The sequence below is a fragment of the Genypterus blacodes genome, unplaced genomic scaffold, assembly GCF_046128005.1.
Source record: "Genypterus blacodes isolate CSIRO-AG114 ecotype Tasmania unplaced genomic scaffold, CSIRO-AGI_Gbla_v1 ptg000094l_1, whole genome shotgun sequence".
NCBI lineage: Eukaryota > Metazoa > Chordata > Actinopteri > Ophidiiformes > Ophidiidae > Genypterus > Genypterus blacodes.
Window position 1 is genome coordinate 1409028 of NW_027466898.1, and position 15164 is coordinate 1424191.

The 15164-nt window shown below is 40.8% G+C and overlaps 1 protein-coding gene across 1 annotated transcript; it reads left to right on the forward strand.

Moving 5' to 3' along the window:
* Nucleotides 1–13223, forward strand: klf15 (Kruppel like factor 15). Its single transcript, XM_076159253.1, has 3 exons — nt 1–232; nt 2172–3768; nt 9843–13223. Exons 2-3 carry the CDS (start codon nt 2273–2275, stop codon nt 10009–10011), a joined length of 1665 nt encoding a protein of 554 aa, XP_076015368.1. The 5' UTR covers nt 1–232; nt 2172–2272; the 3' UTR covers nt 10012–13223.
* The last annotated feature ends 1941 nt before the right edge of the window (nt 13224–15164 follow it).

The window sequence follows — 15164 nt, forward strand, 5'->3', positions numbered from 1 at the left end:
ATCATGTGACAGTAAAGCGAACTGCCAGTCCCGTGTGGAAAGAGAGAGAGAAAACGTGTGTATGTGTGTATGTGTGTGTATGTGTGTGTGTCTGTGAGGAGACGTACAGCTATGCAAAGCCCTTGTCGTGGAGTTATATTGCCATTACGCACGATTACGCACTGACAGCTACTTTCTCCGGGGTGAACGTTCAGCGCAAAGAACTGGAATATTGGCTTCTTCAGATACACAGGTGAGTACGTAAGAGACGTCATCCTTACAGTGGACGCGAGTAGAGACGTGAGTGTTTATGTGTGCGTGATCGGCGGTGTTGTTGCGTTGCATGTGTGGATAGGAAGCTTTGCGTTGCTTGTAAGTTGAGTTTTATTTGGGAAACTCAGGAGCGGAATCATCGATATTACACACATGCGAGTTTCCAAGCTTATCGTGATTATATTCTACTCATTAATGCCAAATGCATCTTCTCACCATTCCGATAGTAACGCAACTGACTGATACCTTAGCAGAGCTATGTATCGGTGTTTCTGTGATCTGAGTTGCAATACAATAATTCTCGAGTTGACTTCTGGAATGTGTGTGAGTCGCACAGCGTGGCGAGGAGCAGGAGCACATCAAGCTGTCAAAGCCTTTTTTGATGATTCAGGGTTACTGCAGGGCAAATGAGTGAGCGTTGGCCCAGGCGTTACCAAACATGCATGAATTGTCCTCTAAATAGCACCACCGCATATCTCCGCTTAGATCTATTTGTTTATTTTACTTAAATATCTAATTCCGCCATTGAGATATTGTTTTCGTAATAAGACAGTCAAACATGAACTATTATCTGTACGATCGTCTCATTGTGATTAGTACAAATCAAACTTTATTTTTTTGCAAGGGACCACCTGGAACCTCTTTGAGGACCCCCGGAGGTCCACAGAACTTTACTTTGGGAACGACATGTGCTTTAGCTCTACAGAAGAGGGCGCACGATCATTTGTTTGTTTTAGTCTAATCTTATTGTTCATTCAACATACACATATAGACATGTTTCATTTTGCAGTTTGTTTTCATCAGAATGCGCAATCATCAAAATAGTGTAGGATAAACCAGGGGGCAGTCATGGCAATAAAGCAGAGCATGTGATGATTGTTTGTATTTAACTTGTGCAAGGACATGCAGGCATTGTTTGTAGGTTGTTTGACAGATAGAAAAATAGAATCTAAATCATTTACTAGTAATGCTGCTGAAATCCACGGAACTTACGGAATGATCCCGGTGAAATTGAATTTCTCATTATCTTGTGTAGAATGTTACTGTGTGTGACTCACCGTGACATCAGATTGATCAACTATACAAATGGATCATATGAGGGGGAAGGAAAATAAAAATGGAAATAGAAACACAATGAAAATGCCAACACCAGTTAAAGCTAACTTTGCTGCTTAGAAGTGGTGAGAAATGGACAGATTGCAGAGTGCAGCAGCTGCAGTGTCCACACACACACACACACACACACACACACACACACGCAGGGTTCTCAAATTCCACTTTCTTCACACGTGGTTGACTTTCTTCCTACCATCAGCTGCAGGGCTCTTAAACAAGCAGCAGGCAAAGAAACAAACAAAATACAATGTAGGAATGCTATAGTGATGTTATAAAGCATGTCCAGTACCATAAGTTCAATTAACTCAACGATGGAAACCACAAACACCATCTAACAGCTTAAAGATGTATTATAATGACTTTATACATTTGCTTAGCAGTCTGTCTTTCTGCTGGTTTACACAATTTCATGTAAACCTGACTGTTGTGTTAATCATTAACCTTGTAGTTTCCAGTAACTTCTGTGTGCATCATGTTAGGTATTTACCCAGGTATAACTGTTGTCGTAGGAGTTTTGGAAACAATGTCCAGCCTGTATTCCATGTGAGTTAAGTCTTCTATTTCGTGTAGCTACAAATAAAGAGCATTATTGTTTTACTTTCATTTGCGGCCAGAGCAGGTATATGTTTGATTTCTGAAGACACCAGGGAGAATCTACGTTTTCCATTCAACGTCTCCTGTTTTAGTCTTTTTTGTTTTGTTTTGTTTTGTTTTGTTTAGTTTCCATCATACACTTGTCTCATATTCAGTCAAATTATTTCAATGTCTCCTCTGTGATCACAACATTCCTTCCTCTTTTACAGGAAGCACAGCAGAGGGATTCTCTTTAACATCCAGCCAGTCTCTACCAGAGCAGCTTGATCTTCAGAGCAGAGCAGAGTTGGGCTGCTTCATCTGCTCAGGAATGGTGGATCACTTGCCGCTTGGTGAGGAGACCTTCCTGTACTATACCACATCTCCTGGGTCTGACTACAACTGCCACTGCCGTCACGGCAATGGCAGTTTGTCACCCGGTGTCATGGTAACAAACAATTGCATCTACCATCACCATCATCATCAAGCAGCGACGCTCTCATCCTCACCTCGGCTCTCTGAGGATGACCTCAGTGACTCTTCCAGCCCTCGTTCTTCCCTTTGCTCTAGCCCGGAGTCGTTGTCAACGTCGTCGCGGCACCTTCTGGGCTCCAGCTATGAAAGCAGGAGCAGGAGCAGCGGAAGCTGTAGCTCCTCTGGAGGAGAAAGTCAGGACAGCCTGCTGGACCTGCTGCTTTCTCAGACTTCCCTCTCCACCCCATTAAGCTGTAACACCAGTAACATCCCTCTGTTGTCTCCTCATTCTTCATCTCTATCCCTGTCCTCGCCACCTTCCTCTTCCTCCACTTCTCCCACTACCCCGTTATTACCAATGGGCTTGGCCTGGGAGTCCAAGAAAGAGCAGCGTCTGGGTCTCCTCCAGCAGCAAGCCAAGGCGGATGGTTACGAGTTCCCTGTCTTCCTGGATGAGTTGCAGGATCCAACGGCGCTCCTCTTTCAGCCAACGCTCGAGGAGATTGAGGAGTTCCTGGAGGAGAACATGGTGGTAGCAGTGGGGAAAGAGGAGGAGGGGAGTGATGAGGAGATGTCAGCAACGTCATTGGACGCTGAAGTGGAAAGTCCAAAGACAATAGCAGGAGAACTGAGATCAGTGTCAGAGAACTCAGATCAGACTGTGCCTGTGGCCTGCAGTGCTGCAGCTCATTCTCCACTCATATCTTACACAGAGACCAAACATGCAGCATCAATTGACAATACACCATCAACACTGGATTCCAGTTTTCCAACTAGTTGTAGTTCTACCTGTAGTGGGATCAAACAGGAGGACTGCGGCTCACCATCGGCCTCAACAGATGCATCCAGTACTGCCTCCAATGTGCCTGTTATCTTACAAATACAACCCATACAGATCAAACAAGAACCAAACCCTAATGTCATATCAGATGCTGCCACCCAGCAAAACCAGTCCCAGCAACCCCAGACCCCAGCGGACATCAAAATAGCCCAGCTCCTGGTCAACATCCAGGGGCAGACATTTGCCTTGGTGCCACAGCTGCTTCCCACAGCAAACATTGCCGGCAAAGGTGGAAGCGCGAGCTCAACCAAATTTGTCCGGATAGCGCCAGTGCCGATTGCGGCTAAACCCATGGGGATTGGGGAAGGTGGGCTAGGAGGTTCGAATGCGGGGATCTTCAGTGGAGGCCAGAAATACCAGAAGAGTGCAGTAGCAGACCTTATCAAAATGCACAAGTGTTCTTTTCCTGGCTGTAATAAGATGTACACCAAGAGCAGCCACCTTAAAGCTCATTTGAGGCGGCACACCGGGGAGAAGCCTTTCGCCTGCACGTGGCCAGGCTGTGGATGGAGGTGAGCAGAAGCAAATGTCTTTACACAAGATCAAATGATTGAAAATAGATGAATCTGGTAATGACCTCTCAATGATAGAGGAATAGATGATTACTCTGTACATCCTGATTTACACATCGCAACTGATGGACCAAACCAATTGATGCATTGATATAAGAACTACTGAGTAACTGTCTAAATGAATGGCTCAATGAATGAATCAGAGATATTTTTGAATGAATGAACAGGCCAACCAACTCAGATAATAAACAACAATTATCTAAACTAGGAAGATTTCACGGGAAAGGGTTATCAACTTCCACTGTGGACTCAGACACAGAGACACTTAAAGGTTGTCTAATGTCTGCAGCTTTTAAGGAAGATAGCATGTCAACCAATAATCCAATAATAACCTAGTTGTCATAGTTTATCATATGACAACTAAGGTGATTATTGGACTATACTGCTCTTTGTTGCTGGACTATTCCTTCAGATAAGAAGAGATTAGACCACAAACAGAAGAAAATAGGACCTAATCTTAAAGCTTTGATTGCTTTTAACAAATTTATAGTTTTGTTTACTCCATATTGATGACTGTTATGGAGTCTGGAGAATGCCACAGGTACAGTATATGTTGACAGAGTTGTCTGTGGTTAAACTTAATTGAAACCAATTTCTTAAGTGATTCATTCTACTTTAAGCAGTGCACATATAAAGGTGTGGTGGGAAGTTGGATAACTATCATTAAATGAGTCAATTTCCTTCTTTAGTTTCCCTTCTGTGATTGCTTTAAAGATGGCTGAGCAGAAACAAGCCTCAGTTTATCTCAGTAGCTTATTCCACACAGGCTGCATCTGTCGGCCATGTTGCTCCTTGTTTTGGCAGAATAATGAGTTGTAGAGCAATGTAGTGGATTTCACTTAGGACCTCATTTAGTGTGCATAGCGGGTGCTCGTGAACACCCTTCGACACCCAGGATGATAAATGGGACACAAGCTGGGTCGCACGTTGACACAGAGGGTGACCATTTGGGACGGGGCAACTCAGTGTGCCTGTAGTTAGAAAAAGGAAACTATAAAAAGGCCTGTACCCCGTTCATATATGGTATCTTTGATGTCTAAATCGTTGCTTTAAGAGGATCAGGATACTGAATTACAGAAAAATGGCTCTACTGTGAAATAAATATGTGCGAGATTTACAATTTGAGGGTTTTAAATGACTGTTGTGCTAGTTTATAGATGGGATGGAATGGGAAATGCAGTGACCCATGTCTACGAGGATGTAATCGGTTTTTATACCATATGCTGGCTCTGTGTCACTGCTATCAGTATGTTGTTGTACCATGGTAAAGTTGTAGATTAGATAGAAGGCCTTTTGAAGTTGTCTACTTACAGACTTTGCCCCTCGCTAGTTATTTCACTTGTTTGCTCTCTGTCTGAAATCGCGTCATGCCCTCACACACACACACATTCACGCAATAGACACACACTGGATTATTGCAGAATCAAGTTCAAAGTTTTTCCTTTAGACAGGCTGTCAGGGAACACCAATTAATTATCAATCCATGATGCATTTTTTTCAAGCCCTGGGTTTGGAAAGTGACAAAATTAGCTTTAGAGTCCGTTCATCATTTCCTTTGCTGTGTATAACATCTCAGGAACAAATCCAAATTTAAAACCAGCCAACCAAAGCACAAACACATCTTTGAGCTCTTTTCAGGGAACAGACTGGTCAGTAGATTCCAACTCTATAAGTGCTACTGCTATTGCACAAGGCGGCGTATAGATTCTTGAGTGTGTCTTTCGGGATGTGCAAACACAGGCAGGGTTAAATTAGGGCAAACATTACGGTTAAGGTTAGATTCGGGTAATGACTTGACCTGAGGATTTTGGTTATAATTAGGATGTTTTTTAGGTTTAGGTGAGAGGAAGGAATGCACTAGAAATGTGCAATGTGTGTGTGTTCTCGCTGAGTGTGTGACTAGGAGAGAGAGTGAATTAGATAAGTGTGACTCAGCTCAGCAGAAAGTTCTCCCTGAGGTTCAGAGTTTATGAGTGATCTGGGTTCCCCTTGCAATGCCCTCATCCAGATCTCACACTAGTCCCACTTACATGCAAAATTAAATGAAAATCTTCCTGTAAGTAACTTTCCCGCAGAAATAAGGAGAAAACATGGGAAAGGGAGGGAAAGAAAACACTAAAAACTGAATTCTACTGGGTCTCTGTATGACAGCAGTCATATACTGTAGTATACAGTTGTCCTTTTCCTGCTCCTTTCCCTCTGAGGCAGGAAATGGAGGTGGGCTGAGGAGTCAGGCACCTCTAACCCTCTGTAACCTCAGAACAGATCCATGTGTCGGAGCCTCTGAAGTAGAGAGGATTGGTATTTCATTGGCTGAACTCCAACAAATAACTCAAGGAAAGTCATAACTTTCCATAGCCAAACTACTCCTTAACCTTTTTGCTCTTTATTCCCCCTTTTCTTTGCTTGTAGTTTATGGTTATGGTTCCTCTACAGATCCTAATGTCACATCTAAACACATAAAGAAACACATGGGCACAACACATGGAGTATTTTAAGCACAGACCTGCATGGAGACTCATGTGAGGTTTGTGTTGGATGGCTGGACTCAAGCCCAGACAGTTTGCTGTTATAACAACATGACGCGTGTACCTGACATCTGTCATCAGGACATTGGGTTGTTGTCCTTGTCAGCTGATACATTCATTGCTACAACACAACAATGTCTGTGGTGACGAGAGGCTAACATGTCTCATGGCTGGATTTATAGGTGCAGTGTTTTACTTTGTATACAGAGGTGTTGAGACAGAGAGAAGGTCAGGGGAAGCTTGAATGCTTAGATGTATAAACTTGACCATAGTTTATTGATCTTGTTGAGGTTTGGGTCATCTGGACTAGTGATTTCCAACCTGAAGGTCGGGACTGTCTGACTTTTGTCAAATGTTTGATTTTTGCAGTGACTCCTCAATTGTTTTACTTCATTAACTGCTCAAGTTAACCAGAGAGGGAAAAGTTACCCTTTCATTCAGATGCTTACCACTCATCATCATGTAGTTTGTGAGAGTTGTGGCCTCATTTAAAGGCGCACTGCACTGATTTTATATATAATATATATAACATTTGATTAGTCATACAGACACTATGGTCACTATTCATCATGTGAACCTAACCCTATGAAGGCTTTGGTGCAAAGTCAAGGAAACTGACCCTCATGACATTGCAAGGGTTACTTTGTGGTGGCTATACACAATTGTTTTGGCTGAACATTGCTTCCTACAACAAACTGACCAAAGTGAATGGTATGTATTAAGTTGGGGAAATTCCTTAATAGTCCCTAAATCACTTATCAAGTTTCCAATTTTGTTAAAATTGTAGACCAGTTTCATTTTTGATAAATGCACAAAAAGGCACATCATGTCTAATTTGGAACTTTCAACCAAGCAATAACACTCATTTGTGTGTGTGAGGAGACTAGAAGGCATGTGCATGTTTGACTGATGAGGTTTTAGTGGCTTTAGCTACACAGTCAAACTTGTGGGTTGGATCAAATTGGTTTTCACAGAATTTATTGACAATAAGAAAAAGGCCCAGAGGCTTCAAGGCTGGGAAGCAATGATCTAAGTGGAACTGAAAGGGCTTGAGTATCATGTTCCAGAACACTTGAGCAGTACAGGAGTAAAAGGAGAGTGGAACCCATGTCCTTTTGGTGGAGGCAAACTAAATAAAACATTTTTATGGTTGTCTCTATATAGGCTTTCATCCAGGAGGCCAACTTCTGTTATTGATTAGTGCAGTCATACATTAAAGTGATTTCCTTTGAACTTAAACGTATTCCAATCTGATTTGTTTATAATAGACAGAAGATGCGTTTGGCTCGAAGAGGCACAGCTCAGAGAACAGAGCCAAGGGATGAAAAGAAAATGTGACAGAGAAGTCAGTACACTATGTATTGTGTTGATATGTGTTACTGTACGTTTCCATGTGTATAACTTGATCACCGCACCTTTTATGAGGCTCTGTAGCCTGCAGAGCTGGGTTAGGGACAAGCTTGAACAAAGCCTGTGTATGGGTTTCCCACATCACCCACACTAATGTATGTGTTACGCTGCACCCACTCCAATCTGTCCCGAGGGTTTAGGGTGCAGTGTGCGAGCAAAACTCACACAGTTAGGAAACTACAGAGCTGCCCTTCACCCCAGGATCTATGAACTCACTGACCTCACCCTCAAATGAGTTGGGTCAGGAGAGGGGATGAGAGGGAGCCAGAGGAAGATACATAGCAGGAGAGAGTGTGGTTGTGAGATACAGATGGCAGGGCTGTGAGAGGGGACTGGCGCATGATCAGTCATCTAACATGCAGGGATTTAAAGAGCCATCAGACTGTCTATTTGCAAAAGTCTTAAATGAGTGTTTGGTTGAAAGAGCTTCCTCAAAACAGTATGTTATAGTTGGGCTGAGGCCCAGTTTGAGTCAGTAGAATAGCTGTACATGGTTTCTATCATGTCCCAGCTTGAAGCTGATATAGTACAGCTTTAAAGTGTCGTGTGTGCACACAGAGATTACAGCACAAAGAGCCAGTATACAGTCTCATAAAGTACAGTACAGAGAACGACGTGGTTTGTGATTTTTCATCAGTAATAATGAGCCTCTTGGCGTTCCAGATTAAGAAACCCTTTAGTATTTGTTTTATTGCACACCCATAATCATTCTCATATGAGAGACGAGTCCTTTTGATATAAAGAACAACACACAGTGGCAGCAAAAACTATTTGGCTGCATTTCTGCGTGTTCTTCATTTCTCTCTTCTCCTTTACAATCTGCATTGAAATAATACAAATGATAGGGGCTTCTACAAAGTAATCATCTTCGGCATGAATTGGCCTTTTGTGCAGAATCTATACTGCATCTGTGTTTCATTAATCACAATGAGACTTAATCCAGGTTGGATTTCTTCTAAATGATTTTAAGTTGAGCGCTACATAGATGGAGCCTGTATAAACTCGTCGCCAGTGAAGTGAAAGAGCAGGATGTCTTTCTCAGAACAATGCAAGGGCATGTGAAAACATCATCTTCTGCATGTCATAGGAATGGACAGAGTCGTTGCTAGGTGTACCTCTACATGAGGTAGAGTCAAAGTCTGATAAACTCAACACAGCCAAAGAGGATTGCTCAGAATTTTGCAGTGGAATAACATTTTTATATATCTTTTTGTATTTTCACAGGCATTCATTGATTCTCTTATCTTTTGACTCCTCTGATTAGAGGTGTAAGTGCAGAATCCTCAAGTTTTAGTATCTTCCAGTCATATTCTCTTCAAATCCCTTAATATTTGTCTTGTAAACCCCTTAACATTAGACTAACAATTGTTTGCATTTGTATTGGTAGGGCATTAATCTAATGAATGGACTGATTGTGTAATCCATGTTTAGAGTAGAAATACTTTGGAATAACTGTGAGTGCCGTCTTTACATCCATGCGAATTATCGCCTACATGGCTTCAGCTTGCTGCCACTTCTGCTGCTGGCAACGTGCCTGGAAATCAAGCCGTGTTACAGCTTAAACAGATCTTAAACAGCTTTACTAATAAGTAGAGATACATGCAAATACACAAATAAATAGATGCACACACCCATACACTATATATACAACAGACGCAGCTTTATCACCCCCTTAACCCTTCAGTGTCATCTGACCGAGACAAGCAAGCCAGAGCTTGTCCCATGGAAACCAGACCAAGAATAGACTGTGCTTGGATTTGCAGTGCTCATGTGTTTGGCTAAATATGGGACAAGCTCCTCAACTTCACAGAGAACAAATTCATAGCGTCACAACTCTCTGATTACAATGATATAAAAGCAGTTTGACATAGCTTTTTTGTTATTTGGCACCATGAGGCATTACTGCATCCTTTATTTTTATATGGGAAGTGCTGCACATGTTGGTTAATTGGATGTCAAATGTTGGCGGAATTTAAAATGTTTATGCAGAATTTAATAATTAAAATAATATTTTTATACCAAAAAATAAATTTATGTAATTATATCTTATGATGGTTTTCATTTTCTTTGCTCCAGGTTTTCCCGGTCAGACGAGTTGTCCCGACACCGTCGCTCCCACTCTGGAGTGAAACCGTACCAGTGCATCATCTGCGAGAAGAAGTTTGCCCGCAGCGATCACCTGTCGAAACACCTCAAAGTCCATCGCTTTCCACGAAGCAGCAGGACAGGACGCTCTGCAAACTGACCCCTCTGACCCCACCCTGACAGACTGACGCTAAACGGGGCAGGAGAGGAGGGGCCTGCTGCCAAATGTGTGTGTGTTTATGTGTGTGTGTGTGTGTGTGTGTGTGTCTGAAAGAGAGAGCGAGAGAGAGGGACAGAGGAGGGGGGTGAAAGTCCGAACATCCTTTAAAGGGCTGCGCTGGACCCTTTTGCTTGTGTGTGTTAGTGCTGTTTATGTTCAAATATGTATGTTTGACGAACATTCATGGTACTGTGATAATTTATTGGGTGGCAAGGAAAAGACTGTAAAAACTAAAGCCCGAATGAGAACAGAAAACTGTTACTTGACACAACACCCTCATAGGTGGAATAAGCTTCTTGTATATTACAACTCTTTTGGTCTCGCTCATATCAATAACAGATTTGAAGAAAGATTTGTTACTGAGAGTATTTTTACACTTTGAGGTGCGTATTAATGTTGGTGTACCTGTTTCAGTCAAAATGGTTAAAGTACTGAGGGGTCTGCAACTATTTAAACCCCCAGTGATTATTTTGGTTGTTTGTTTTACCTTAGTCGAGCCAAATGTTGTTGAAAAGCAATAATGACAATAATTCATTTCGCTTGATGGCTTGAATTCAATGTTTCCCGGCGACAAGAGCTTAACGGACATTGTAGTCAAAGGCAATGGGAACTGTTGAAGCGGTTTAATTCTTTCTTGCTAGACGAGTAAATGATGCATCGACATTCCTTTTGCTTTGCCTCTTTATTGCCAACGGAGGTCATAACACAGAAAAGACTAAACCTCAAACAGTTTAAATCGACATGTTTATCTTGTAGGCACTAATACAACACATACCTCTGCCAAGCAATTTAAAGCCAGATGTGTAAAAAGATTTCTCACCATCTTCTGCTGGATCTACTGTATAACTGTAACTCATTTGAAAATATGCCAAATCCATTTCATACTGCTCAGTCAGCAAAGTTATAGCTACGACTTGGTAGTGTGTGAGCCTTAATCTCTTAAGATACAGCAACGCCATAAAGGTGAACTCTGTCAGAGGATACATTTGAATCAGCCAGATGTGGATCAATTTCTGAACCTGGTAATACTTTTTTCAATCAAAACGTATTTTTTGAGAAATACACAGATATCGCAACAAACATGCTATCTCAAAGGATCAAGCATTAGACAAACGTTGGAGAACATATCGTCCTTGGCAGAGGTAATTGTTGTTAATCAGGATTATGTAATTATATAATCGGCTCCGGCACACATGAAGTATCTGGATGGCTGCCCAGCTACTGGCTAACCTAATGGTAACCCAATACAGAATAGCTATTGATATGTCACATGTCACACATCAGATAAAGAACAACAACTTTAAACTTGGTTATAAATTTGTATCATTTGTACCTACAAACACGCACAAATCATTTCGTAGGTGATTTTATACTGTATGTCAAATGCTGGCCTTCTTATCAGAACTGAGTAATGAGAACGCTTGTAGAATGATGTTTTCTTAACTCGTTCATTATTATGGGGTCAAGAGGCTGATTATCGCCACATCTTTGCCCTTTGAATCCAAACTAATTAAAGTCTGTACTGCAGCTAGACTGAGCAATACTCTTGACGTCAATCAATGTTTTTAAACTAACCTTGATAGCAAATTTGCATAAATGTAGCTCCATCTTGAACTCACGATGGGCTATTTGTCATTATAAATGCATAAATTGTCTTGTAAGGCATTTATTTCATGGTTGTGTTGAGCTCTGATACAACACTAGACAGGATAATGTTTAGTTTTTTTCTTTTTACTTTGTCACATCTGTTGACAAAGTGGCTAAATAACATCTTTGAAATTGAGTTTTATCTTGGCCAGCATTATGAAAAATCTCCAAGGCAGCACTTTTTGTGAAAAAAACAACAAACAAAAAAACAACAAACTCTGCTGCCAATTAAGTTTGCTCACTAGTTTGCTTTGGCTTTTAACTTTGGAGACAGACATTGGAGGCAACATTGGCATTGATGAAATTTAAAGCCTTAGTATCTAATCTTGATGCAGTGAAAAGGATTTATATTTGCCATGGTCTTGTTACAAGATTCCCCAAATCAACTAGTGGCAGAAAAATACCCTCTCAAGTAATCAAAGCAGGCTTACCAGGAGCATTGCTTTTCCCACCCTTGGTCTGACAAAAATTTGGACAGTCCAGAAGTCTAAATACAATTTGGAAGATAGAAAGTATCCCTGATTTCAAGGGTACAGTTATGTAGACACAATGTTTTGTTGTCATGTGATAGCAATTGACCAATCAAAATCTTGCTGTTGGACCACGAGTGGGATGCAAATACTTTCCAGTACAGCTCCTGTTTTGTCCCAAGCGATGCATTTTGGGCCAGTTGTTGATCTTTATTATTCTTAAAGATTCCTTCTTAAAGGTGTTTAAGAAAGGGCCGACTACTATAGGATAAGATGTACAAAAGTGTCAGTGGAGGGAAAGGTGTCACATGTAAAGGCCTAATGACACAAGCTTTAACTGGCACTTTCCTCATGTTAAAATATAAGATTATTTCCTGGATTTGTGCGATAGCAGCATGTCAAACGCTCAATTTGTCTTTGCTGCTTGTTTTCATCATATAATCTTTCCTATTCATTTTTATTTCATCTCGAGGACAAAGTGACTTCATGCCAACCTGGATTTGCTTTCAAAATGTAATGCATCAGGAACACAATTAAGTTTGAGTCGTAACATATCAAATCTCTTGCCAGGAAATGATATTTGAATGCCTTCGTTTGTACTGTAAGGGAACAGAGACTGCTTTGCGTTTTTTTTCTGGTGATATTACTTTTACATGTATAGATTGCTTCAATGTGCCATTTTGCATCTCAGTTGAATAAACAAAATGAGTATGAGGAGGGACACAAAATGCCTGCTGCACAAAAATCACAGATGGTTCCCTGTAAAAGGTAACAGCCAGCTGCCAACAATCATTACAGAGATCATCTGAAGAAAGAGATGGTGAAGTCTGAGTTGTTTTTTGGATGCGATTTGCCGGAAAACCTAAAACGATTGACAAACCACGAGTGTGTTAGGTTAACATCACAGTTTCCACGCATGAGGCAGTGTGTGAAGGGAGTATGCTGCCTTAACACACTTTTTGTCAGGCATTCCTTCCATAGAAGCAGAAGAAATGGGTGATGTATGGAAACCCATGAATGTATGTAAATATTGTATATGCATTCAAAAAGGAGAACATAAGTATTCTTCTAGTGATTTCAGTGATTGTGAAAATTTTTACGAATATGTAAAGACTGTACATAACATGATAATTCAATATATATTGTAAAGATGTGGTTGGTATTCTTGATATGCCCTCAAATTTTCCAGCATCATTCATTATGACACGTGATAATTCTATTTTAAATGTGCTTGGTAAACACATTACAAAGAAAGACTTGCTAAAAATGTTATATTTTTTGCTTTTGTTCATCTACTTAAAACACATTTACAAATAAAATTCCAGAAAGAAAAGTCATGTGTCCCGTTGTGGAATTTTTGTTTTGAATTTTGCTGCAAAACCTTTAGACATCTTCCTGAGATTACCTCAGGAAGATTTCTTTACTTTGGTTGAATTTGTACATGTATGTATGTAGCACAGATCTCTTTAAGTCTAAATGATTTACTTGAAATGATGAAAGTCAATGATACATGTGTTCTCTCTCCATCGCTTACAAGGATCCAGGTTTGCTTTTCAGTTCAGTCCTCCACTTCTACCCCCATGTTCCAGCTCTTCTTCTGGGATTCAAAGACATTTTCAGGCCAGATGGGAAAATCCCCTTAAGGTCACATGCCCAGAATACCGCTGACCCCCTACCCACTGAGGCATCCAGGCCAGGGGGGGGGGGTCTTTATTTGATGCACAAATCATCTCACCTGGCCTTTTGAAATGTGGAGGAGCAGAGCTTTGACTTCAGTGTACAGCATCTTCATCGGGGTGGATGCTACTCATTCACTTGGGCAACATCTGGACACTGGATTCACAGAGTATCATTGCCTTGTCAAAGATCGTAAAAGAAATGACTGCGTAGTGATTCATTGTACTGTGTGATTTAACCATTCAAAATAAGACTTTCTCCATCTCTTGATGACTAAAGAACTGAGGAATATGCTGTGTGGAACATTATAATTCAAAGCCATGCGCTCCTGTTGACTATACAAATACTTGCAAATAAGATCCATCGCCACTGTGGGAAAGCATGGATGTAGTTTTACCGACGGAGGTGCAATTATGTTCTATGACCAGAAAGGTGCATTTTGACCCAATTACCCAAGCCAGTGGAGATTAAAAACATATGACAACAGGCTGGAACCTTTCCAAATCACAGATTTGTCTAGAAAGCGATTTTGTAACATCTGCTCCATGCCAAGAGGCAGGCTGGTGAAAATGGCAAACCTTAAGATAGATCTTACTATTATACAAAATGTTTTATTTTTCTAACAAGGAAGCAAGTATTTGGTGTCATGTATGTGTAGTTAAATGTAAAACACATTTCTTATGGATTTTACTTATGTAAATTACACAAATAGAACACATTTAATCGCATGTTGAAACATTTCCAGTTTGAACAGATGCACCCTCCCCTGAGTGTGCACCTCCTGCAGAGAACCCAATTCTGTTCCGTTTGGATCCTTGCCTTATAAATTCCCTTTACGTTCAGTATGAGACCTCCTTATTATCATCTAAGGATAAATGATTTGTATGTTTTTTGTCATAGAAAAAAAGAAAACTATGTCTTACAACATGTTTCAACCAAAAAGGTCTTTATTAATCAAATTATGATTAATAATAAAGTATTTGTTTGATGAAGACCTTGTATGCTAAAATGTAAATAATCTTTCAGGAGTAAGACATGCTGTGTGACCACGCTTGTGTTTTCAGTTTAACACTGTATTTGTAACCTGATGCACACTATCAAGTTGTGCAATGATGTCATATTTAAGTCAGTGTCCAGTCTTTGTGATTTACTGTACAGAAATGGTGTTGCGTTCAAGTCATAAAAGCACAACCTCCGATCTTATTTCTGCTCTATAATTAATGCAGGAATTCTTCCAGCGTGGCACAAACTGCACAGGCATGTTGCCTCCTCTTTCGCTTCAAGCCAGTAAACTGCATT